This window comes from Scyliorhinus torazame, chromosome 12 (assembly GCF_047496885.1).
Source record: "Scyliorhinus torazame isolate Kashiwa2021f chromosome 12, sScyTor2.1, whole genome shotgun sequence".
In the NCBI taxonomy this organism is placed as follows: domain Eukaryota; kingdom Metazoa; phylum Chordata; class Chondrichthyes; order Carcharhiniformes; family Scyliorhinidae; genus Scyliorhinus; species Scyliorhinus torazame.
The window spans coordinates 157,949,418-157,973,434 of NC_092718.1; the positions used below are offsets into that span (position 1 = coordinate 157,949,418).

The following is a 24,017-nucleotide window of genomic DNA, read 5'->3' on the forward strand; positions in this document are numbered from 1 at the left end:
ACCATCACTTGCTGAATTTGCGCGGCTGTTCGCGCTGCACAATCTGCTCGTTCATTACCAACGTCAACTGGGGTTGTACCATTCGTGTGGGCAGCGCATTTAATAACGGAAATCTGCGCGGGCATAAGGAGGGCCTGCAGTAGGTCATTAACTAAACCCCGGTTGGATATTTCTGTCCCTGCCGAGGTAAGGAATCACCTATTCTTCCAGAGTTGTCCGAAGTTATGAACTACCCCGAAAGCATATCGGGAGTCAGTGTAGATATTTACCCGGCGATCTCCCCCATGTATACATGCACGGGTGAGGGCAAAAGGTTTGGCTTGTTGTGCTGAGTAAGGGGTCTGGAAAGCTGCCGCTTCTAGAATCAGACCATCCTGATCTATGATTGCATAACCGGACAGTCTCCGGCCAGTGGGGCTTACTAATGCACTGCCATCAACATACATAATCATGTCAGGTTGTTCTAACGGAATATCACTCAGATCGTCCCTTATTGTTGTAGTTTCCTGAATCAAGGCTAAACAGTCGTGACCAGGCACGTCCTCATTGACAGGGGGACCGCTAAGAAAACAGGCTGGATTGATAGTGGTGCAGTATTTAAATGTCAGACGTGGATTGTTCAAAAGGTATATCTCATACCTATTCTGACGAGCTGCGGTAAGATGCTGAGTCTGCAGTTGCCCCAATAGTGCGATTACCGAGTGGGAGCTATACACCATAATATCCTGTTGGAGAGTGATGTTGGCAGCAGCCGGCAAACTATTGTATATCGCTGCCAAGATCTGGGTGCAAACAGGGTGGCCCAACGCCACTGGGTCGAGTTTGGAAGAGTAATATGCTCCGGGCCAGTGCTTGTCCCCATGTTGCTGGGTGAGTACCGCTGTTGAACATCCTTCCAGAACAGTACAGTATATCTGGAATGGTCGGTCGTATAGGGGCCTACCGAGGGCCGGTGCTTGTAGCAAGGCCTGCTTCAGGCAACGGAAGGCCTCGAGTGCCTCGGTGGTGAGAATAAAGTTTCCCTCTTTACTAGTGTAAGGCGTCAGCAGCTTTGTATAGACAGCGATGTTTGGTATCCACTGCCGACAATAATTCATCATACCCAGCCAATGACTAACCTCCTTGGCTATTGTAGGGGCGGGGAATTGGCATATTGGTTCAATCCTACTGGGTTCGAGACTTCTTTCTGTGGCTGTAAGTAAAACTCCTAAGAACTTAACTTTTCTCTGAGCCACCAAGACCTTTGCTTGTGAAACAACATAACCCAACGAGGATAGGTGGTTCAATAATTGGATCACATCATCCCTATTACTGGGCTCGTCAGGACTTGCCACCAATATGTCATCTACATACTGCACCAGAGTGGAACCATGCTCCAATGTCAAGGCCTGGAGTTGGGTCTGCAGACATCTGGAGAAGAGCGTAGGTGAATTGACGAACCCCTGTGGCAGTCGGGTCCAGGTATACTGCTGTCCATTGTAAGTGAAGGCAAACAAATATTGACTTTCAGTCGCAAGTGGGAGGGCAAAGAAGGCGTGCTGAAGGTCAATTGCGGCGAAGACCCGGGCTTGAGCTGGAATTTGAGGCAGTATGTGGGCAGGGTTAGGGACGAGAGCATGTAACGGCTGTGCGATGGCATTAATTGAACGTAAATCCTGTACTAATCGGTACTGGTCTGGTTTGGCTGGTTTAGGCACAGCAAGTATGGGGGTGTTACATTCTGATTGGCAAGGGACCAAAATACCCTGTTTCAACAGCTCTTGAATTAATTTATCCATTTATGGAGCAGCTTGAGATTTCAGGGGGTATTGTCGAATGGAAGGTAGCTTTACATGATCCTTAATCATCACCTTAATAGGTGTAACATTTGTCTTTCCCACTTGTGATGGGTATTCCGCCCAGACCTGTGGATTGACATATTCCAACACATCATGTCCCCTGTGATGCTCTACAGACTGATGCTCTACAGACTTATTCTCGTAAGTGACTGTCACAGGTTCAGAAATAGGATACTCACACACCTGTCCTTGGAACCCTGACAATTGCTGCGTGTGGTCGGATAATGGTAATTTAAGTGCTGATTGCACAGAAGACATGGCTGCCCCGGTGTCGATTACAAATGAGTGATGTTGATCTCCTATCTGCAGAGAGATAATAGGTTCCCTGTCCGATTGGAGAGTCCTTATGGCTAAATTAGCTAGTCAATCCTGTGTTGGGAAAGGGTTTTCCTGGGAGAAGTCAGTGTATCTCGTCTGTCCTCCCCTTGGTGGGTACCCTCTCCTTTGGGTCGGATAATCTCCTTCTACTGCCTGTCTTTTAAAGGGGCATTCCTGTTGCCAGTGATCTATACGGCCGCAATTAAAACATGCATTGCTCCCTCTATTTCTGCCCCGTCCTCTTCTTCCAGTAGACCAATGGCCCCTCAGAGGGGGCTGCGGTTGTAGAGCTGTTGATTCGTTCGGTGGGCCATAAAAAGGGGGTGAGGGTCCCTTTGGGTGGGTTTGGTATCCTCCTCTTCGCTGATCCACCCACCCAAAGTCACAATATTGGGGCTCCTGCTGGTAAACTACCATTTCTGCCGCTTGTTGGGATCGCCAATCATCCTTTTTCATTACATACTCAGTCTTAACCTTTGTAACTGAGCCTCCTTCTTGGCCTACACCCTCCTTCCAATAAATTCTGACTGCCCTTGCCATCTGGGAAGGGTCGTTCTCTGTCCAATTCATGTTATTACATTTCACAGCAGTAACCACAGAAGGTGGTAGGCAATGCATTAACATAGCACAATATTGAGGGGAATTCTGACCATTTTGATACAGCAAATCGCCTGACTGCCCCGGTAGATTTCATTAAAACGCTCCAGAAATTCCTTTGGCTCTTCAGTCTTCTTAGGTTTTAGGTCTAAGATAACAGAAAGATTTATGGGCCTTTGAAATGTGCTATTCAACGCATTCAAGATCTGTGTCCTTCTATCGTCGTCTAACGCATAGGCCTGCTGAAGTGCGGCATGACTAGCATAATTCAGGTGGTTAAGATAATTGCGGTACTCTGCTGGGGTTAAAATCTGCTGGACTAGGGCCCAAAGGTCCCTTGAATCAGCTTGATAAATTGAGATGGTAGTTCTCAAGGAATCCACGAAGGCAGCAGGAGATTTTTTTCTATCTGGGATTGTAGCCATAATAGCCATCATCTCACTGGGTGTCCATGGAAAGTAAACGTCTATCGTGGGGTTCGCTCCCGCAGTCACTGCGTCGGGGTTTCGCATCTTCCTAATCGGTAACTGTCTCCGAATGTCACCAGGGGGCACTCTAGCTATTTCCCCTGGTTGTTCCAAGACTTCAACGTCTCTCCCTGTCACTAGGGGGAGTTCTTTCTCTTCAAAAGAAGTTGTTTCAGCTTCCTTTGTTCCCGAATCTTGTGGTTTCTCCTTAGTTTGGAGAGACTTAGGTGATATGCTTAATTGTTTCTGGTGAGGATCAAGCCCCTCTCTCGCTGTCCGAGATCTTGTCCTAGAGCTAACTGGGCTTGTGGGACAGAGTTCCTTTTGCTCTTCTGGTCATGAAGTTGGTAAATCAGGACCCACACTATCACCCACACTATCATCCAAAAGGGCTTGAGTTTCTGGCATATTTGGAATCTGGGGAGCAATGACTGGGTATATATTATTGTACTCTGGTGGTTCTGGAATGAGCGCAGACCATGCTATGGGTGCAGACGGAACTTTTACTGACTTTTCCAAATTATTGAATTTTTCTTTTTCTGTCAATTCAAGGCCAGCCATTGAACTACGCAGCTCATCTCTTGTTTGACCCGCGTCTTTCCTGTCTCTACTTGCTTTTTTTTAAATGCACATTCCTTTTTCAAGATCTGTAATGTTTTTAGGTTACCCTGTTCACTAATTGGAATCCCCATTTTAAGGGCATTGTCCTGCCAGCTAGACAACATAATCTTATCTCTTTCCTCTTGACAATATTGCCTCCATAATCCAATTAATTCTTTAGCTTTCATACTTTGATTTTTTCTCCAAATCTCCAAATTTGTCCCTGGATTTTCTTAACCATTTCTAGGTCTTTGGTGCCCCCTAGTGGCCATTCATCTCCCATTTTAGTTCTTAACTGTGCTGACAATTTTCTAAAATCCTTCGCTTTGTCCGGATACTTATCACATAATATTTGCAGTGGCACGCCTGGATCATTTGTGCCATCCAAGGAATTCCCCATAATCTCAACTAGTCCTCGGAACTGCGTCTTTCGCCACTACAGTCCAAGGAGACAATTTTAGCTTAATCAACTATATTTTTAACACATACACACATGGAGGTGAACCATTTTCAATTTCAAATGTCGCATCGACGTCCCATAACCTAACCCAACCGAATTAACTCACAAATGAAGTTGAACCATTTATAGTTTTAAATGTCCCATCAACAATATTGCCTACCCCAGCCAAATTAACTCACAAATGAAGTTGAACCATTTATAGTTTTAAATGCCCCATCAACAATATAGCCTACCCCAGCCGAATTAACTCTCAAATGAAGTTCCATCAATTAAAATGCTAATCCCCAGACTGACCTGTGATTTCGTCGAGGCGGTCTTTCTGTGCCAACCGCGAGTGACCAGACTAATCAAACGTTAAGAAGAGGGGAACAATCAATGCGCGGTCATTTTCCAGTTCTACATTGAGGGCCCCTTGTTCCTCATCCTCCTGTTCATAATCAGTCTAATTCTGATTTCGCAGTTGGACCAGGATCGCCCTGAGAAATCCCGGGTTTCGGCACCAAATGTTGAATCCCAAATTTCTTTATCCGTCAGTCTGGCCTCCATAAAAGTCGAGATGGATTTGCAGGTATAACATTAGTTATTTTATTCAGCTTGCAAGCTACCTAGTCCACAGTGATACAGATAACATGTTGCTCTCTGCAGCCCCGGGAACTAAGTGAATGTCCTAGACAAATAGATCAGTACTGATACATTCAAATGGCATCAAGTTTCACATACTCGACACCCATAGGTCATCCTATGTCCCTCCTGACTTGTTTGATCTATTCTGATTGGCTCACTTCCAATCCCTTTCTCCGGCCCCTATCAATTCAGCATCACTCTCATAGACACACCTCTTCCTGCTTTTTTCCATGCGGTCTAAAATCCTTTGTCTCTACTTGCCAGAATCAAAGTGGCTTATTTCTACATTACATTAACTAATATCTCTAAAGTAACTATTTTATATCACATTCGTCAAGGTGATCTCCATGATACACTTTGGGGTTCTCTAAACCCTGGCCCATAACAAATTGGGGGCTCGTCCGGGATAAAAGTCTATCTATTGGATTGTCTTTGTGAACTTAAAGACAGCGAGGGGTGAGCATATTGTGGTTGCTTTTCAGGTGTGGTATTGTAGTTTAAGTAGGGAGTGTGTTGTGGACAATGGCTCTTTCAGAGGCTCAGACATTTTTGGTGGTGGAGACGGTCACATGCAGTAACTTACAGACCGAGACTAAAAGCAGATTGTTAGATTTGGCAAAAACAGAGCAGCACGGTGGCGCAGTGGTAGCACTGCAGTCTCACGGCGCCAAGGTCCCAGGTTCGATCCCGGCTCTGGGTCACTGTCCGTGTGGAGTTTGCACATTCGCCCCGTGTTTGCGTGGGTTTCGCCCCACAACCCAAAGATGTGCAAGGTAAGTGGATTGAGCACGCAAAATTGCCCCTTAATTTCGAAAAAATGAATTGTGTACTCTAAATTTAAAGACAAAAAAGATTTGGCAAAAACATTGCAGTTAACATTACCTGACAAAATGCAAAAAGGTGAGGTCATTATGGCGGTGGCTAAGCATTTAAAGTTTACTGAGATACAGTTTGACTCATTGGAAATGGCAAAAATTCAGTTACAAATTCAATAAATGGAACATGAGAAAGAATTAAAGCAGCTTGAATACGAGAAAGAGGAAAAAGAAAGAGAGAGAGAAAGAGAGAGAGAGGAAAAAGAAAGAGAGAGAGGAAAAAGAAAAGGAGAGAGAACAAAGGAGAATAGAAAGAATAGCCCTAGCAGAACAAAAAAAAGATAAAGGGAGATACAGATCAGGGAAAAAGATAAAGAGAGAGAGTTTGAACTTCAGAAAATGGCCATGAAACATGACAGTCAGTTAAAATTTGCAGACGTAAAGGGAAATGTACAGTTGGATGATAGTGATGAGGATAGTGAGAAAGAGCGTCATAGTCGAAGGCTTGGTGGGGATCTATTTAAATATGTCCAAGCATTGCCAAGATTTGGTGAGAAGGAGGTAAAAGCCTATTTCATTTCATTTGTAAAGGTAGCTAAACAAATGAAATGGCGTCAGGACATGTGGGTATTACTGATTCAAACAAAGCTGATAGGTAGGACTAGTGAAGTGTTTGCATCACTACCGGAGGAGGTATCTGAGACGTATGAGGAGGTGAAAAAAATCCATCTTGGGTGCATATGAACTAGTGCCTGATGCCTACAGACAAAGGTTTAGAAATTTAAGGAAAGAATTTGGTCAAACATACATGGAGTTTCAAAGGATCAAACAGAGTAATTTTGATAGGTGGATAAGGGCTTGAAAATAGACCAAATGTATGAAGCTCTCAGAGAAATTATGCTTTTGGAGGAGTTTAAAAATTCAATTCCTGATGTAGTGAGACCTCATGTGGAAGAGCAGAGGGTTAAAGCTGCGAGATTAGCAGCAGAAATAGCAGATGATTATGAATTAGTTCATAAATCGAAGCTTGGTTTCCGACATCAGTTTCAGCCTGTGAGGGATAGAAACTGGGGACATGAGAAATACTCAAGTGGTAAAAGTAAAGGCGATCTGATGGGAGATAATAAGGAGAGTGTACCTCAGATTAAAAAAGAAATCCAGGAAGGTGGAAGAGACATGAAAAGTTTCAAATGTTTTCACTGTAATAAACTGGGCCATGTAAAGTCACAATGTTGGTGGTGGAAGAAAAGCACTGGGAAGGCTGATGTGGTAAAACAGGATAAGACAGTGGGGTTTGTTAAAGTGGTAAAGGAAAGCCCAAGTGAAGCGAAGGAGGTGCAAAAGATTGTACAGCCTGATCAAGAGGTGATTGATAAGAAGGTGCCAGATCTCTTTGAAGAATTTACTTGTGTGGGTAAGGTTTACTCGTGTATCAGGAGGAGCAGGTAAAGAAGTCGCAATTTTAAGAGATATGGGAGCTAGTCAATCTTTAATGGTAAGAGATGAGGAGTTATGTAGTTTGGGAAGAATGTTGCCAGAAAAGGTGGTAATATGTGGAATTCAGGGTGAGAAGAGTAGTGTTCCATTATATAAGGTAAGGTTGGAAAGTCCGGTGAAGAGTGGTGAAGTGGTAGTAGGAGAAAAAAATAAACTATCTAGTCCAGGAATACAGTTTATCTTGGGTAATGATATAGCTGGATCGCAGGTGGGAGTGATGCCGACTGTGGTTGATAAGCCAGTGGAAAATCAGACAACTGAAGTGTTGAAGGACGAATATCCTGGGACTTTCCCTGATTGTGTAGTAACAAGGCCGCAAAGTCACAGGTTAAGACGAGGAGAAATCAGAGAGTGAAGTTGAAGTGCAATTATCAGAAACGATTTTTGATTAGATGGTTGAAAGAACAAGAACAGGTGGAGGATGAGGTGGATATTTTTAGTTCCGGAAAATTGGCGGAGTAACAACAGAAATATGTAGGAATAAAACAGATATATCAGAAAGCATATACGGAAGAGGAATCTGAGAGTATACCAGAGTGTTATTACCATAAAAGTGATGTCTTGATGAGAAAATGGAGACCTTTACATATGCAGGCGGATGAAAAGTGGGCAGAAGTTCATCAAGTAGTATTGTCGGTAGGGTATAGAAAGGAGGAGTTGCGAGTTGCACATGAGGTACTAGTGAGAGGTCATTTGGGAATAAGGAAAACTCAAGCTAAAATCCAGAAACATTTTTATTGGCCTGGACTACATAAAGATGTAGTTAAATTTTGTCAATCATGTCACACATGTCAAGTGATACGGAAACCTCAAGCAGTGATAAAACCAACACCCTTAATACCCATTGCAACATTTGAGGAACCTCTTCCAAGGGTCCTATTAATTGCATAGGACCGCTTCCTAAAACAAAGTGGGAATCAATATCTTTTGATGATGATGGATGTGTCTACTAGGTTTCCAGAGGCCATTCCAGTACGTAATATTACAGCTAAAAAGATTGTGGAGGAGTTACTTAAATTCTTTACTAGATATGGACTACCCACAGAAATGCAATCGGATCAAGGATTAAATTTTACCTCTAGGTTATTCAAAGAAGTTCTGGATAGCTTAGGAATAAAACAATTTAAATCAACTGCGTACCATCCAGAATCGCAGGGACTTTTAGAAAGGGGCATCAGACATTAAAGACAATGTTGAGGGCTTATTGTCAAGATTTTCCAGGGGATTGGGATAAAGGAATTCCATTCGTACTGTTTGCAATTAAGGATGCACCTAATGAGTCAACCAAATTCAGTCCTTTTGAACTAATTTTTGGTCATGAGGTAAGAGGACCACTTAAATTGATTAAGGAAAAATTGGTGAGTGAGAAATCAGAACTTACATTATTGGATTACGTGATAAATTTTAAGGAACGATTAAATAGAGCAGGTGAATTGGCTAGACAACATTTAAAAGTTTCACAAAATGTGATGAAACCGGTAGCGGACAAGAAATCCGAAGTTTATAGTTTTGCCAGTGGAGATCAAGTTTTAGTAATGTTACCAGTGGTAGGTGAACCTTTAAAAGCTATGTTTTGTGGACCTTATCAGATTGAATGGAAATTAAGTGAGGTGATGAGAGGGTGGCCACGAATGAAATGATTTAATCTGAAACAAGGAGAGGGCTACAAAAATTAACCTTTTACAGAGTGACGGAGAGTTTAAGGGGCATCTTGACAAATACATGAATAGGATGGGAATAGAGGGATACGGACCCAGGAAGTGTAGAAGATTTTAGTTTAGACGGGCAGCATGGTCGGCACAGGCTTGGAGGGCCGAAGGGCCTGTTCCTGTGCTGTGCTTTTCTTTGTTCTTTTGTTGTTCTTTGAAACTAACCAGCTGCCGTGATCTGAATTTTCAACTGTATACTACCCTTGATAACTAGTCACCCAGGGTGACAGAAACCCATTGAATACTTATTGTAGGGGTCAAACGTCCTCTGCATTGGTTCAAAATGTGTAAACTCTGCACCTGACTCATCCCAAAACAAAAAAAGGTTGTGCAAAATCTGATAAAATAATTTAGAATTTTATTTCTTCTAGGTCTTTGGGCTTGGAAATAAAACTTATGAACATTTTAATGCAATGGGAAAGTATGTAAACAAAAGACTGGAGCAGCTGGGAGCAGAAAGGATCTTTGAACTTGGACTGGGAGATGATGATGGCAAGTAAGTGCTTTTATAGGTCAAGTTTCTATAAACATGGTACTGGTAGAAAATGCTCTAGCCTTCAAGGTTTCCTAGCTGTGATGCAAAGATTAAAGGTTGTTTTAAATTACAGCTACTAAAAATTAGGCCAGATTGAGTGCTTTTTCAATGTTACGAATGTTAAAAAATAATCTTTGTCTTGCCTTGCAGTTTAAAATATAAAGCGTGCAGTGAGTTGACATCAGAGCTTCCATTTCTGAGTAAGGTGCTGGTGCTTTCTCAGTTAATGCTTTGGTTCATTACTTTCAGTGAACCAGTGGCAAAATACTGAGAGCAGAGGCTAATTGCTGAAAACTGAAGTGCCAAGCTTAACTGCCGTACCTTGGAGATTGGCAACAAGAGCATTTATGAGAGAGGGCAGCCAAACATTCTTTTGAACACACAAGTTACACCTCTAAATGTTGATACTAAGCAGAAGTTGCACATATACTTGAGGGGACAACCCAGCATTTTCTGTTATTACAGAGGGGCAACTGCAACTTCATTAGGCGGCACGGTAGCACAGTGGTTAGCATTGTTGCTTCATAGCACCAAGATCCCAGGTTCGATTCCTGGGTTGGGTCACTGTCTGTGCGGAGTCTCCCCGTGTCTGCGTGGGTTTCCTCCGGGCACTCCAATCTCCAAGTCCCGAAAGATGTGCTGTTGAGTGAATTGGATATTCTAAATTCTCCCTCTGTGTACCCGAATAGGTGCTGGAATGTGGCTACTAGGGGCTTTTCACGTAACTTCATTGCAGTGTTAATGTAAGCCTACTTGTGACAATAAAGATTATTATTAACTTTCTCTTTCCAATGGTTTATCCAAAAATAATGGAAGTTGGTCATATCTCAAATAAAAAAAGGCTAAGTCCTTGATGATACAGTAATAAAACTTCCCTTTCTCCTGCCAAGTAAGCCTGTATTTAACTTTGACCAGTCACTGGAAAAAGCTCCGGAGCTGCCTTTGAACATACGGTAATCCTCAAGTCCTTTTCAAGACAAAGGGCAGGATATGATTGCCATAGGATTACGCGTTTAACACCCTGTGTTCCTTTGTTTAATCTGCTTCTCAAAATGGTATTGGCAGTTTTAGAATTATAGAATTCCTACAGTGCAGAAGGAGGCCATTCAGCCCATCCAGTCTGCACCGATCCTCCGAAAGGGCATCCCACCAAGGCCCACTTCCACCACGCTATCCCAGTAATCCCTCCTAGCCTTTGAACACTAAGGGGCAATTTAGCATGGTCAATCCACCTAACTTGCACAGCTTTGGACTATGGGAGGAAAGAGGAGCACCCAGAGGAAACCCACGCAGACACTGGGTGGGGGGGTCGAGAGTGCAAACTCCGCACTGACAGTCACCCAAGGCCAGAATCAAACCTGGGTCCCTGGTGCTGTGAGGCAGCAGTACTATCCACTGTGCTACCAAGTTCTACCACAAACTATGAGATACGTTGGGCTTAGTGAGATATTAGCCATCTATTGTATCGCTTGGACCTTTTCCGATTTCATGAGATTATGTTTCATACCTCCAACCTTGCAAGCTACTGACTTCCCTTTCCTCTTCAAAATCCTTGATTGTGTTGTTACTTCCTAAATCTCTGCCCGTCTTTCTGGAGCTCCATGCTTGAGTACCTTCAATGAAATTTCCGCCTGTGCAACAATACCGAAACAGCCCTCCTCAAATGCGCAATTGATGTCCAAGTGACTGTGGCAAAGGCAACCATATTCTCTTCCTTCTCTAGGCTGACACCCTGGTGCAGTATCAAGGGAGTGCTGTTTCTTGGACGAAATGTTAAGCAGATGCCCCATCTGCCCCCACAGGTAGATGTCAAAGGTCTCATGACACTATTACAAAGAAGAACAGAGTTATCCCCAGTGTTCTGGCCAATATTTATCCCTCCAATCAACACCACCAAAACAGACCTGATGTTTATCGCATCGTTGTTTGTGGGAGCTTTCAATGTGCAAATTGACTATAGAGTTTCCTACATTACAACAGTGAATACACTTCAGAAGTCCTCAATTGGCTGTGCACAATAATCTTTACTAGTGTCACAGTAGGCTTATATTAACACTGCAGTCACATTACTGTGAAAATCCCCTAGTCGCCACACTCTGGCGCCTGTTCGGGTACACTGAGGGAGAATTCAGAATGTCCAATTCCCCTAACTAGAACGTCTTTCAGGACTTGTGGGAGCACCCGGAGGAAACCCACACAAACACGGGGAGAACGTGCAGACGTTGCACAGACAATACCCCAAGCCGGGAATCAAACCCGGATCCCTGGCGCTGTGAAGCAACAGAAAGCCACCTTGACGTGTCCTGAGGTCACGCAACGCACTATATAAATACAAGTCTTGTTTTCACAGAATCCCTACAGTGCCGAAAGAGGCAATTCGGCCCATCGAATCTGGACTGACCATTCACAAGACCTCCCTACACAGGCCCACTCCTGTAACCCCTACCTAACCTTTGAACACTTAGGGACAAGTTACCATAGCCAATCCACCTAATCTGCACATCTTTGAACTGTGGGAGGAAACCAGAGCACCTGGCGAAAACTCACGCAGACTCCGAGAACGTGCAAGTGCAAACTCCACATAACTGTGACCCGAGGTCAGAATTGAACCCGGGTCCCTGGCACTGTGGGGCAGCGGTGCTAGCCACTGTGCCACCCACTTTCTCTACCTCTCTGCTGACTTTGATGTAGTTGATCTCTCCATCCTCTTCCAATGCCTTTCAAACGTCATTGAGCTGGATGGAACTCCATTCACCTGGTTTAATTTTTCCATTTTTATCTTATCAACTCAGTGACTCCCACGTTGGTGCCCGCACCCCCCCCAAGGATCTCTCCTTTGTCTCCACTTATTACTCATCTATGTGCTACTTCTCAGTGACATCATCGGAAGCACATCAGTTTCCTTGCATACTGATGATTTCACGCTCTACCTCTTCATCAACTCGCTCAACCCTTCATTGTCTCTATGGTCACCTGACCTGTTCAACATCCCATGCTGGACCAGCAGAAATTTCCTCCAACTGTATATTGGGAAGACTGAAACAATTGTCTTCAGTCCCCACCACAGACTTTGCTCCCTGGCCAGCAGAGATGTCCGTCTGTCTGAATCTGAACCAGACTGCTTGTAAACCCGATGTCATATTTGACCCCAAGATGAATTACTGAGCACGGGTTCATGCCACCACTAAGACCGCCTATTTTCACCATAACTCTGACCTGTCTCAGCTCCTTGCTGCTGTAACCCTCATCCATGCCTTTGTTACCTTCAGACAATTCCACCGCACTCTAGGCTAACCACATTCTACCATCTGTAAATTTGGTCATCCAAAACCCTGCTCCTTGCGAGCTAACTGATACCAAATACTATTCGCCCATCACCCATGTGTGCTGGTTGATCTACGTAGCTCCTGGTTAGCACCTCCATTTTAAGCACACGGTATCACAGTGGTTAGCACTGTTGCTTCTCGGCGTCAGGGTCCCAGGTTCGATTCCTGGGTTGGGTCACTGTGCGGAGTCTGCAGGTTCTCCCCGTGACAGCGTGGGTTTCCTCCGGGTGCTCCGGTTTCCTCCCACAAGTCCCCAAAGACGTGCTGTTAGGTAATTTGGACATTTTGAATTCTCCCTCTGTACCCGAACAGGCAGCGGAATGTGGTGACTAGGGGCTGTTCACAGTAACTTCATTGCAGTGTTAATGTAAGTTTACTTGTGACAATAAAGATTATTAATTAAAATTCATCTTCAAATCCTCCATGACATCTCTTTCTATCTCTGCAATTTCCTTCAGTCCCATAACTCTGATTCACAATATCTGTGCTCCTCTAATTCCAGTCCTCTTGAGCAACCTCAATTTTATTCTTTCACCATTGAGAACTGTGCTCAGTTGCATAGGATTCAAGTTGGAGATGACTCCTAAATCTCTCTAACTCTACCTCACTTAACCTCTTTTGAGGTATTCCTTAAAATCTGCCTCTTTGGTTGGGTTTTGGTCAACTGCCCTATGAGCGCCTTACGTGATTCTATCATATTTGTTTCATGAAGTTCCCGTGTAGTGTTTTGAAGTGTTCTTATTGCATTAAAGATGTTATAAATCCAAGCTGTTGGTAGTTTGGGGGATGTTTCTGTTGATATCAAATATAAGTTATTGCATTTTTTAAGATTACCTTGTGAAGTTTGGCTGGAAAACTGAATTAGGATGGTAAACTTACAAGATAATGAATGGCTTAGATAGGGTGGACGTAGGGAAGTTGTTTCCATTAGCAGGGGAGACTAGGACCCGGGGGCACAGCCTTAGAATAAAAGGGAGTCACTTTAGAACAGAGATGAGGAGAAATTTCTTCAGCCAGAGAGTGGTGGGTCTGTGGAATTCATTGCCACAGAGGGCGGTGGAGGCCGGGACGTTGAGTGTCTTTAAGACAGAAGTTGATAAATTCTTGATTTCTCGAGGAATTAAGGGCTATGGAGAGAGAGCGGGTAAATGGAGTTGAAATCAGCCATAATTGAATGGTGGAGTGGACTCGATGGGCCGAATGGCCTTACTTCCGCTCCTATGTCTTATGGTCTAAATAGATAAGAATAGGGATTGGCTGTAGTTTAACAGTTCATTTCTGAATTCTGAGATTGATTTTTCAATGAATGGGTGTGAGCATTGCTGGCAAGTGGTGAGCTACCTTATTTAACTGCCACAGCCCATGTGGTGTAGGTACGCCCCTACAGTGCTATTAGGTAGTGTTCCAGGATTATGAACCAGTGACAATGAAGGAACGGCCAAGTCACGACCATGTGCAGTTTGGAGGAGAGGTTGGAGATGGTGGTGTTCCATTGTTTCTGTTGCCCTTGTCTTTCGAGGCGGTAGACGTTTCAGATTTGGAAGGTGCTGCCGGAGGAGCCTTGGCAAGTTGCTACAGTGCATTTGTAGATGTTACACACTGCTGCCGATGTGCGTCGATGGTAGAAGGAGTGAATGTTATACCACCACCCCCCCGGATGTTGATGGCGGGGATTCAGCAATGGTAATGCCATTGAATGTCATGGGGCACTAATTCTCTCTTGTTGGAAATGATCATTGCCTGGCATTAGTGTGACGTGAATGTTACTTACCAGCTGATATCTGAATGTTGTGCAAATCTTGCTGCAACTGAGCATGAACCACTTCAGTACCTGAGGTGTCATTGACCACTGCAATCATCAACGAGCATCCTTGCTCCTGACGTTAAGGGAATGTTATTGACGATGTGACTGAAGATGGTTGGGCCTACAGAACTACTCTGACGTCCTGGGGCTGAGATGATTGACCTCCAACAACCATCTTCCTTTGTGCTAGATATGACTCCATCTAGCGGAGAGCTTTCCCCGATTACCACTGATTTCAATGTTTCTTGATGTCACTCTCAATCAAGTGGCGTCTTGATATCGAGAGCAAGCTGATCTCACTTCATCTCTCGGTCTATATATCGAGGGGGAGTTGCTCTCCCATCATCTCGCGGACAAAATACCTGAATTACAATTTTCATTAAGTCTAATGAAGTCTGGAACCAGGTTGCCCTGACCGAACACAAACTGAGCATTGTTCAGAAGGTTACTGGTGAGTAAATGCCACTTGATAACACTGCCAATGACACCTTTCATTACTTGCTGACGATTGAGAGTAGACCGATGGGGCTGAATTTTCCAGATTGGATTTGCCTTGCTTTTTGTCGCTAAGACAGACCTGCTTTTTGTGGATAAGACATACCTGGAAAACCTTTCACATTGTCTGGTGGATGCCAGTGTTGTAGCTGCACTGAAACGGTTTGACTGGGGGCCTGGCTAATTCTGGAACACAAGTTACAGCAGTCAGGACACAAAGCCTTGGGTGTAGTCACTGTTGTAATGTAGTTATTTAGGTGTTGCTTTGATTCCATACAACTAAATGTATGCTGAAGTGAGAAAGAAATGGTATTGCCAATACTGTGTAATTGTGAAGGACTTATCCTCTGGTGCTTTGAGGTTATAAAGATTTGATTATTTCAAGAGATTTTTAATTTTATGCCAATTAATTATGAGCAAATATTTTGGTTGCATTAGCCTTTGTAAGCTGGGCTCTGATATTGTTATTTCACCTCTTCAAAGAAACTGCCACCATGGTGCGAGTCTGTATTTAATCCAACACACAGGTCACTTGAATTGGAGAATTGATCATTTTTGTGGCTTATGAATGTCTGCAAATGAGTAAAAAGGTGCCTACTTCTGGATTATAGGATCTAAGGTTTGCTTTGAGGAGGCTAAAGTCATTCACTTTATTATTTTTTTTTAAAAAAACTTTTTTAACCAAGGGAATGCTTCTCACACCCGCCTTCCCACCACCTCCCTTTTTAAGGGATGCATCTTCTGCCCACGAGCCAGTACAAGCTAGGTATTATCCTGACAATAGAAAGAATGTAATTCCAGAGCGGCAGCCAGTTCTGTTTCTGTGACCTGGTGCTCAGGCTGTGGTTAGATTTGAACAGTGTCCCTTCACTGTTATAGATAGCTGACACGATATGGAGTGTGGCATTTGTTCAGAATACAACCGGCCAGAATGTTCTGCCTGTTCAGATTCTCTGCACCTGCCGGCAGCACATCCCTGCCTGCATGTTTCCCGATGGCGTGGAGTGGCTTCAATGGGAAATTCCATTGACCAAGTGGCGGAAGTAGAGAATCCTGCCATCGAGCCATGAGGCTGGGGGACTGGAGAATGCCGCCCACCATGTCATCTGATTTAATGCAAGCCTGAAATCATAATCCATGGTCACTGATGGGAGTTTGCAGTTCAATTAAATCTGAGATGTTTTTATACCCATTAGCCTGGAGGAGGATTTCATCATGTGGCGGGAGCAGTTCTGGCCAGCAGTATGTGAGCACTTTGGTGTGGAAGCCACTGGCGATGATTCCAGGTGAGTGCCGCTTTTATGAATGGTGTTGGTAATGTTACATTAACCCGGGTAATTTCTTTAATTGGTCAATCACTTTGAAACTGCAGAACAGTAGCGAATAATATCAAACTGATCTCAATCAGCACAGGGAAAGAATTTTGCATCCAAATCAATTCATGTGAACCAATTTATATATTTTTTAAAAGTCCCAGGGCATCAGCTGCGTTCCTGGTCAGATTGTTTGTCACTATCGTTTCCACTGTGGAAGCTTGCAGCGGCTCCCTTAATGACTTGATAGCCAAGATTAGTTTATCTTGCACCAAGCGTACAGGCTGTTTGCAAGTAACATTGTGCTTACTGCTTTGCAGCATCCGTCAATATGAGCTTGTGATGCATAACGACATGAACATGAATAAAGTCTATACTGGAGAGATGGGACGTCTGAAAGCTTACGAAATTCAAAAACCGTAAGTGAATTTTTGCAATGTTCTCTCAATTGTCACTGGTTTGCATTGCAAAACAGCTGACCATATAATTTAACAAAGAATAATTGAAATTCCAATGCACACTGTCTGTACTCTGATTACTCCATTTATTGATGCTGATTAATTTATTTGGCCAAGAACCTCAGTTGTCTTGTCAGACAGTTGTTGAGTTTGCAACGCAACCAGTGCCGCAATCAGTTTGCGAAGATAAGGATCCTTAAGCCTGTATTCATCTTTCTGAAAAGAATGTTGTCATCTTTTTTGTGAAATCACGAGTTTTTAAAACATTTTAATTTACATTTTTTCAAATCCCATTCTTAAAGTTACAAAGCCAATGCTTGCTCCAAAAAACAATTCAAATTGAAGCCAATTCATGGTCTCCACAAGAGAGACATACAAGATTAAAGCTAACAAGAAAAGGCCTTGCACCCCATCGTTTGGGCGTGATCTGCCGCTTGATCTTGGCCAAACGCCTGCGAAGCGATATGAAAATCCCTGAGTTAATGCATTTGTTGAAAGGTGCCAAATAACAACATGCAGGTTGAGCCGGACTCTGACTTTGTGTAACACATCTTACTCCTTCAGCGTTCTCAATTCAACATAAAACTGTACTTCTCGGAAGGTAATTCCAATCTAAAGTACTTCAACTTTCCAAATACTTCAATAAAGTTGCTCACCGTTTCCCTTGAATAAATCTCTGAACCATCAACAACACAATGAGGCAGGCTGTTACAGATTCCTCCTGTAATGGATAATTTGATATTTTATAATTTCTGAACTGGCAGGACTCCAGATTCTCAAAACTAGGGAAAGAATAGCTCAAGAGTATTAGAATTCCCAGCAGGAATTGGAAGACTGTTTTGCTGTATGTGTAAAACATGTCTTATCGAGTATTAGTTTGGGATCAATACCCAAACTTGGGTTTGGCGTAGAGAACTTGGTTGTGTTCCAGTTAAAACAGTTAGACTAAAACTATTACAAAATAAGCCAGTTGAGAAACAAAGCCAGCTGATTCTGCCCATCTTCAGCTTCAGTACGGAAGTACTTAGATTTTCACAAAACATCCACTCTGAGCTGCTTTTCCAAAAAGCAGTTCAGTTGGAAATATCTTTACATACTGAACTCTCAAAACACCAAATATAACAAAGCCCAACTCAGCAGGAGAGAGTCTCCCCATATCCTTTGTTACTTTTTAATTGGAGGTGAATTATTTGATCAAAGGGAGAAGACAGTTTTGGTGTAATGGCCTTTTGTGTTCTTAAAAAATGCATACCGATACTACTGCAGATAACAAACATGTGACCTCTTGAGCACAGTGCTCCATATACATTTTAATTGGATGCAAGGAGTTTGCAGCTATTACCTATAGTTTGCTGCATGTGGAGGGATCCAACCACTGCCGTTTTGCTTTATGGATACCAGCAGCTGGCTATTTCCCGAGAGGAAAGTTATGAGACGATAGATAGACTTTGGGCATACCATTCTCACCAGGCGCATTAGCTGTGAAGATACAATTGCTATTCAGAACTCCACTACATACATCCTAGCTTGCCCCATTACGCTTGCCGAACTGTATTTGGCTCCTGGTACAGCAGCACCGACTGGGAGGAGGCACATGTGGAGTATGGACCAGTTGAGGTGAATGACCTGTTTCTGTACTGTATGTTCTATGTATTTGTACTTGCGTCTTATGGCTGCATTTGATTTCCTGTTTCCATTGCAACAGTGCACTGTTCTACGTTCATAGAACATCTATTTACATATCGTAGCCTGAATAGGGGTACTATGGAAACAGCTGAACTGATCTCTGCTCACCATATTAAATAGCTGCAACGGCATTCCTGAGTGGAAAGGATAGGGTCTGTTCACTACTGTCTGTCTCAGTCTGGCCTGCTCCATACTCTATATTTTAAATATGAGCAGGCATTGAAATGTCCTTGCATCAAATGGTTAGTCTGATAGATCAGTCTTGTTTAAATAGTTTGCTAACCAATTTCAGAACCATCAACAACAATTCCCTTCCAAGCTGTTTGTGCTGCTGCGCCACCGTAAGGTCACCAGATGTCTCAGGAAATTCCCTTCCTGGATTAATCATCTGTAAATATTCACGAGCATGTAATTGGACATTCTGAATTTTCCCTTCTTATACCCGGACAGGCGCCGTAGCGTGGCGACTAGTGTATTTTCACAGTAACTTCATTGCATTGTTAATGTAAGCCTACTTGTTATTAGATGTTGGACCGAGACCAAGTTGGTTATTAAACTGAAGAAGATGCTATGATTGTGAGCGACCCCATGGGTGGTTACTGATGGGATGTGGGGGTCCAGGTGAGGCTGAGCTGGGACAGGGAGGTGGGAGAGTAGATGGGGGGGGGGGCATCTCGCGCAAGAGGCAGAGAAGGCAATGAAACTATCAAGAGAAATATTTCCTCTTAAGGTACACGAATGTATGCCCATGCATCAATCAGATATATACCATGCATTGGGATAAATGGGCCACGCAACATCATGAAAGCAAAGTGTAAATAGCCCATGGACACGATAGACGTAATTCACCCAGTACAATTAAAAAGTAGTGGAAAGTTGCTGGAGAGTGGGACAAATTGGTTAAATATTTATAGACCTGGTACCAGCACGATGGCCTGAATGGTCTCCTCCTGGTTTTATGATTCTAAGACCCACAGTATCAAGGTTGGAGTAGCAGAGAAGATGAGGTAAGTTGAGAAATCATGGGCTGTAATGTGTGAAGTTAAATTTTAAGTGCTAAAATGTAAGAAAGAAATGAGTGGTGGGCTTAATAATCCTACCACTAAATTTAAATGATTGCTTGGATGATGCATTCTGAAAACTACTCATCCTCCCTGGCTTTCTATTTTTCTTATCTTCTGATGCAGATATTGAGTAGTGTTAACTTTTGTTTGATGTGAGCATCGCTCTAAGGTTTGTTTAAAAAATGCTGTTGTTTCCAATTCAGGCCTTTTGATGCAAAGAACCCATTTTTGGCATCTGTAACAGCGAACCGGAAATTGAATAGAGGAGGAGAAAGGCACCTCATGCACCTGGAGCTGGACATCAGCGGTTCAAAGATTAGGTAAGGGAGGACTGACTTAACTACTTGGACACTCCTAATAATGGGTCTTTTGTTGAGTGTGAATTAATTTCATGAATATAGCCGGGAGAAACATAGAGTCGTAAATGTTTACAGCATGGAAACAGGCCCTTCAGCCCAGCTTGTCCATGCCGCTCAGTTTCTTATCACTAAGCTAGTCCCACTTGCCCGAATTTTGGCCCATATCCCTCTATTCCCACCCTGCCATTGTAACTGTCTAACTACTTTTTAAAAGACAAAATCGTACCCGCATCTACCACTACCTCTGGCAGCCCGTTCCAGATGCTCACCACTCTGTGAAGAAATTTCCTCTCTGGTTGTAATGATATCTATATTGACTGGGATGTAAAGAGTTAACACATTAATGACATTGCTTCTTACCACTAGAGAGAACTACAGAGCTCACCACCCTCTGTGTGAAGAACGTTCCCCTCTGGTTGTAATGATATGTATATTGACTGCGATGTAAAGAGTTAACAAGTTAATGATAATGCTTCTTACCACTAGAGGGAACCACAGAACAGTCATATAAATATTATGTAACTAGGGGATTCTGGGATTAGGTTAGTAGATGATTAGGCGTTAGGAGAGAGCTAGAAGAGTGTCAGGCATAGAGAGCAGTTGTATTCTTGAGAGTTCGGTAAGTTAGAGATAGCATTTATACAATAACCTAACATGTTCAGTACTTCAACGAAAAGGTGATGAGAACCATTTAAAAAAAAAAAAAAATTTAAAAAAATCTCTGGGCTTGGGTGGCGCAGTAGTTAGCATTGCTGCCTCACGGCGCTGAAGACCCAGGTTCGATCCAGGCCCCGGGTCACTGTCCTTGTGGTGTTTGCACATTCTCCCCGTGTCTGCGTGGGTCTCACCTTTATAACACAAAGATGCGCAGAGTAGGTGGATTGGCCATGCTAAATTGCCCCTTAATTGGAAAAAAAAATAATTGGGTACTCCAATTTTTTTTTTTTTAAACTCTGGGCTTGAAACCAAGGATGAGCACAAGATGATTAATATTCAGAATTGTTATTTCCTCCATGCTGCTAAAAGGAAAGTCATGAGTAAAATGCCACCAAGCTAAAATAATCTTTATCTTAAAAACATTTAATGAAGGAGCCTCTACTGCTCCACTGGGCAAGGAATTCCATAGATTCACAACCCTTTGGGTGAAGAAGTTCCTCCTAAACTCAGTCCTAAATCTACTTCCCCTTATTTTGAGGCTATGCCCCCTCGTTCTGCTTTCACCCGCCAGTGGAAACAACCTGCCCGCATCTATCCTATCTATTCCCTTCATAATTTCATATGTTTCTATAAGATCCCCCCTCATCCTTCTAAATTCCAACGAGTACAGTCCCAGTCTACTCAACTTCTCCTCGTAATCCAACCCCTTCAGCTTTGGGATTAACCTAGTGAATCTCCTCTGCACACCCTCCAGCGCCAGTACGTCCTTTCTCAAGTAAAGAGACCAAAACTGAACACAATACTCCAGGTGTGGCCTCACTAACGCCTTATACAATTGCAGCATAACCTCCCCAGTCTTAAACTCCATCCCTCTAGCAATGAAGGACAAAACTCCATTTGCCTTCTTAATCACCTGTAAACCAACTTTTTGCGACTCATGCACTAGCACACCTAGGTCTCTCTGCACAGCAGCATGTTTTGATATTTTATCATTTAAATAATAATCCCTTTTGCTGTTACTCCTACCAAAATGGATAACCTCGCATTTGTCAACATTGTATTCTATCTGCCAGGCCCTAGCCCATTTACTTAACCTATCCAAATCCCGCTGCAGACTTCCGGTATCCTCTGCACTTTTTGCTTTACCATTCATCTTAGTGTCGTCTGCAAACTTGGACACATTGCACTTGGTCCCCAACTCCAAATCATGTAAATTGTGAACAATTGTGGGCCCAACACTGATCCCTGAGGGACACCACTAGCTACCGATTTGCCAACCAGAGAAACACCCATTAATCCCCACTCTTTGCTTTCTATTAATTAACCAATCCTCTATCCATGCTACTAATTTCCCCATAATGCTATGCATCTTTATCTTATGCAGCAACCTTTTGTGTGGCACCTTGTCAAAAGTTTTCTGGAAATCCAGATATACCACATCCATTGGCTCCCCGTTATCTACCGCACTGGTAATATCCTCAAAAAATTCCACTAAATTAGTTAGGCACGACCTACCCTTTATGAACCCATGCTGCGTCTGCCCAATGGGAGAATTTCCATCCAGATACCTCACTATTTCTTCCTTGATGATAGATTCCAGCATCTTCCCTACTACCGAAAGTTAAGCCCACTGGCCTATAATTACCCGCTTTCTGCCTACCTCCTTTTATAAACAGTGGTGTCGCGTTTGCTAATTTCCAATCCGCTGGGACCACCCCGGAGTCCAGTGAAGTTTGGTAAATTCTCACTAGTGCATTTGCAATTTCCCTAGGCATCTCTTTTAGCACTCTGGGATGCATTCCATCAGGGCCAGAGGACTTGTCTACCTTTAGTCCCATTAGCTTGCCTATCACTACCTCCTTAGTGATAACAATCATCTCAAGGTCCTCACCTGTCATAGCCTCATTTCCATCAGTCACTGGCATGTTATTTGTGTCTTCCACTGTGAAGACCGACCCAAAAAACCTGTTCAGCTCCTCAACCATTTCCTCATCTCCCATATTAAATCTCCCTTCTCATCCTCTAAAGGACCAATATTTACCGTACTCATTTGTTTTATATATTTACTCTTTTTGTTTTATATATTTGTATAAACTTTTACTATCGGTTTTAATATTCTGAGCACGTTTACTCTCATAAACTATCTTACTCTTTATAGCTTTTTTAGTAGCTTTCTGTTGCCCCGTAAAGATTTCCCAGTCCTCTAGTCTTCCACTAATCTTTGCCACTTTGGATGCTTTTTCCTTCAATTTGATGCTCTCCCTTATTTCCTCAGATATCCACGGCCTATTTTCCCTCTTTCTACCGCCCTTCCTTTTTGTTGGTATAAACCTTTGCTGAGCACTGTGAAAAATCGCTTGGAAGGTTCTCCACTGTTCCTCAACTGTTTCACTATAAAGTCTTTGGTCCCAGTCTACCTTAGCTAGCTCTTCTCTCATCCCATTGTAATCTCCTATGTTCAAGCACAAAACATGGTGTTTGACTTTACCTTCTCACCCTCCATCTGTATTTTAAATTCCACCATATTGTGATCGCTCCTTCCGAGAGGATCCCTAACAATGAGATAATTAATCAATCCTGTCTCATTACACAGGACCTCTAGGACCGCTTGTTCCCTCGTAGGTTCCATTACATACTGTTCTAGGAAACTATCGCAGATATATTCTATAAATTTTCCTCAAGGCTGCCTTGACCGACCATAGTTTTCTTCATGAATTCTGTGTCGTCCGGTTTGGAGCATACACGTTTACAAGGACCAAGGATCTGGGGCTGTTTAGCACAGGGCTAAATCGCTGGCTTTGAAAGCAGACCGTGGCAGGCCAGCAGCACGGTTTGATTCCCGTAACAGCCTCCCCGAACAGGCGCCGGAATGTGGCGACTAGGAGCTTTTCACAGTAACTTCATTTGAAGCCTACTTGTGACAATAAGCGATTTTCATTTTTTCATTCATTCATTCACCACTGGTGCCTCTTCCAGAATGCCACTAACCATGACCCCCTTGTTCCATAACCGTCCTCGTCGCTGTAAATGTCCTCTTATTGAGCAGTATAACCACCCCCTAGCCCTCGTTCCTTAGCACGATTGGTACGTCTGTCCCACCCAGCCCTTTCTTACCTGCCATCGGTCCTTCTGCCTCAGGTGAGTCTCCTGAAGGAAGGCTATGTCGGATCTCAAACTTTTCAAACCCCACCCCCTCCCCCTTCCTGCAGGGTCAACTATATTTGCCTTGTGCATGCCCCCCTGCACTCTGGGATTTCACTTTGTTTGGGAGCCATCCAAGATTGCCGGTGTCGCCACATCCACCATCTGGCTGCGCCCCTGCACTACGGGGTTTCCTTTTGTCCAGGAGCCAACCAAGATGGCCACCATTGTTGTAAATGCCATATGGATATGCC

General features: G+C 43.3%; 1 protein-coding gene across 3 annotated transcripts in view; it reads left to right on the forward strand.

Moving 5' to 3' along the window:
- LOC140386687 (NADPH--cytochrome P450 reductase-like) overlaps positions 1 to 24,017 on the forward strand; it is a 90,650-nt gene that overhangs the window by 47,546 nt on the left and 19,087 nt on the right. For all 3 annotated transcript variants that reach the window (XM_072469244.1, XM_072469246.1, XM_072469245.1), the window contains exons 5-8: positions 9,297 to 9,421; positions 16,282 to 16,371; positions 16,719 to 16,817; positions 19,810 to 19,926. In XM_072469244.1, coding sequence (XP_072325345.1) covers positions 9,297 to 9,421; positions 16,282 to 16,371; positions 16,719 to 16,817; positions 19,810 to 19,926 — 431 coding nt within the window. The remainder of the gene's footprint in view (positions 1 to 9,296; positions 9,422 to 16,281; positions 16,372 to 16,718; positions 16,818 to 19,809; positions 19,927 to 24,017) is intronic.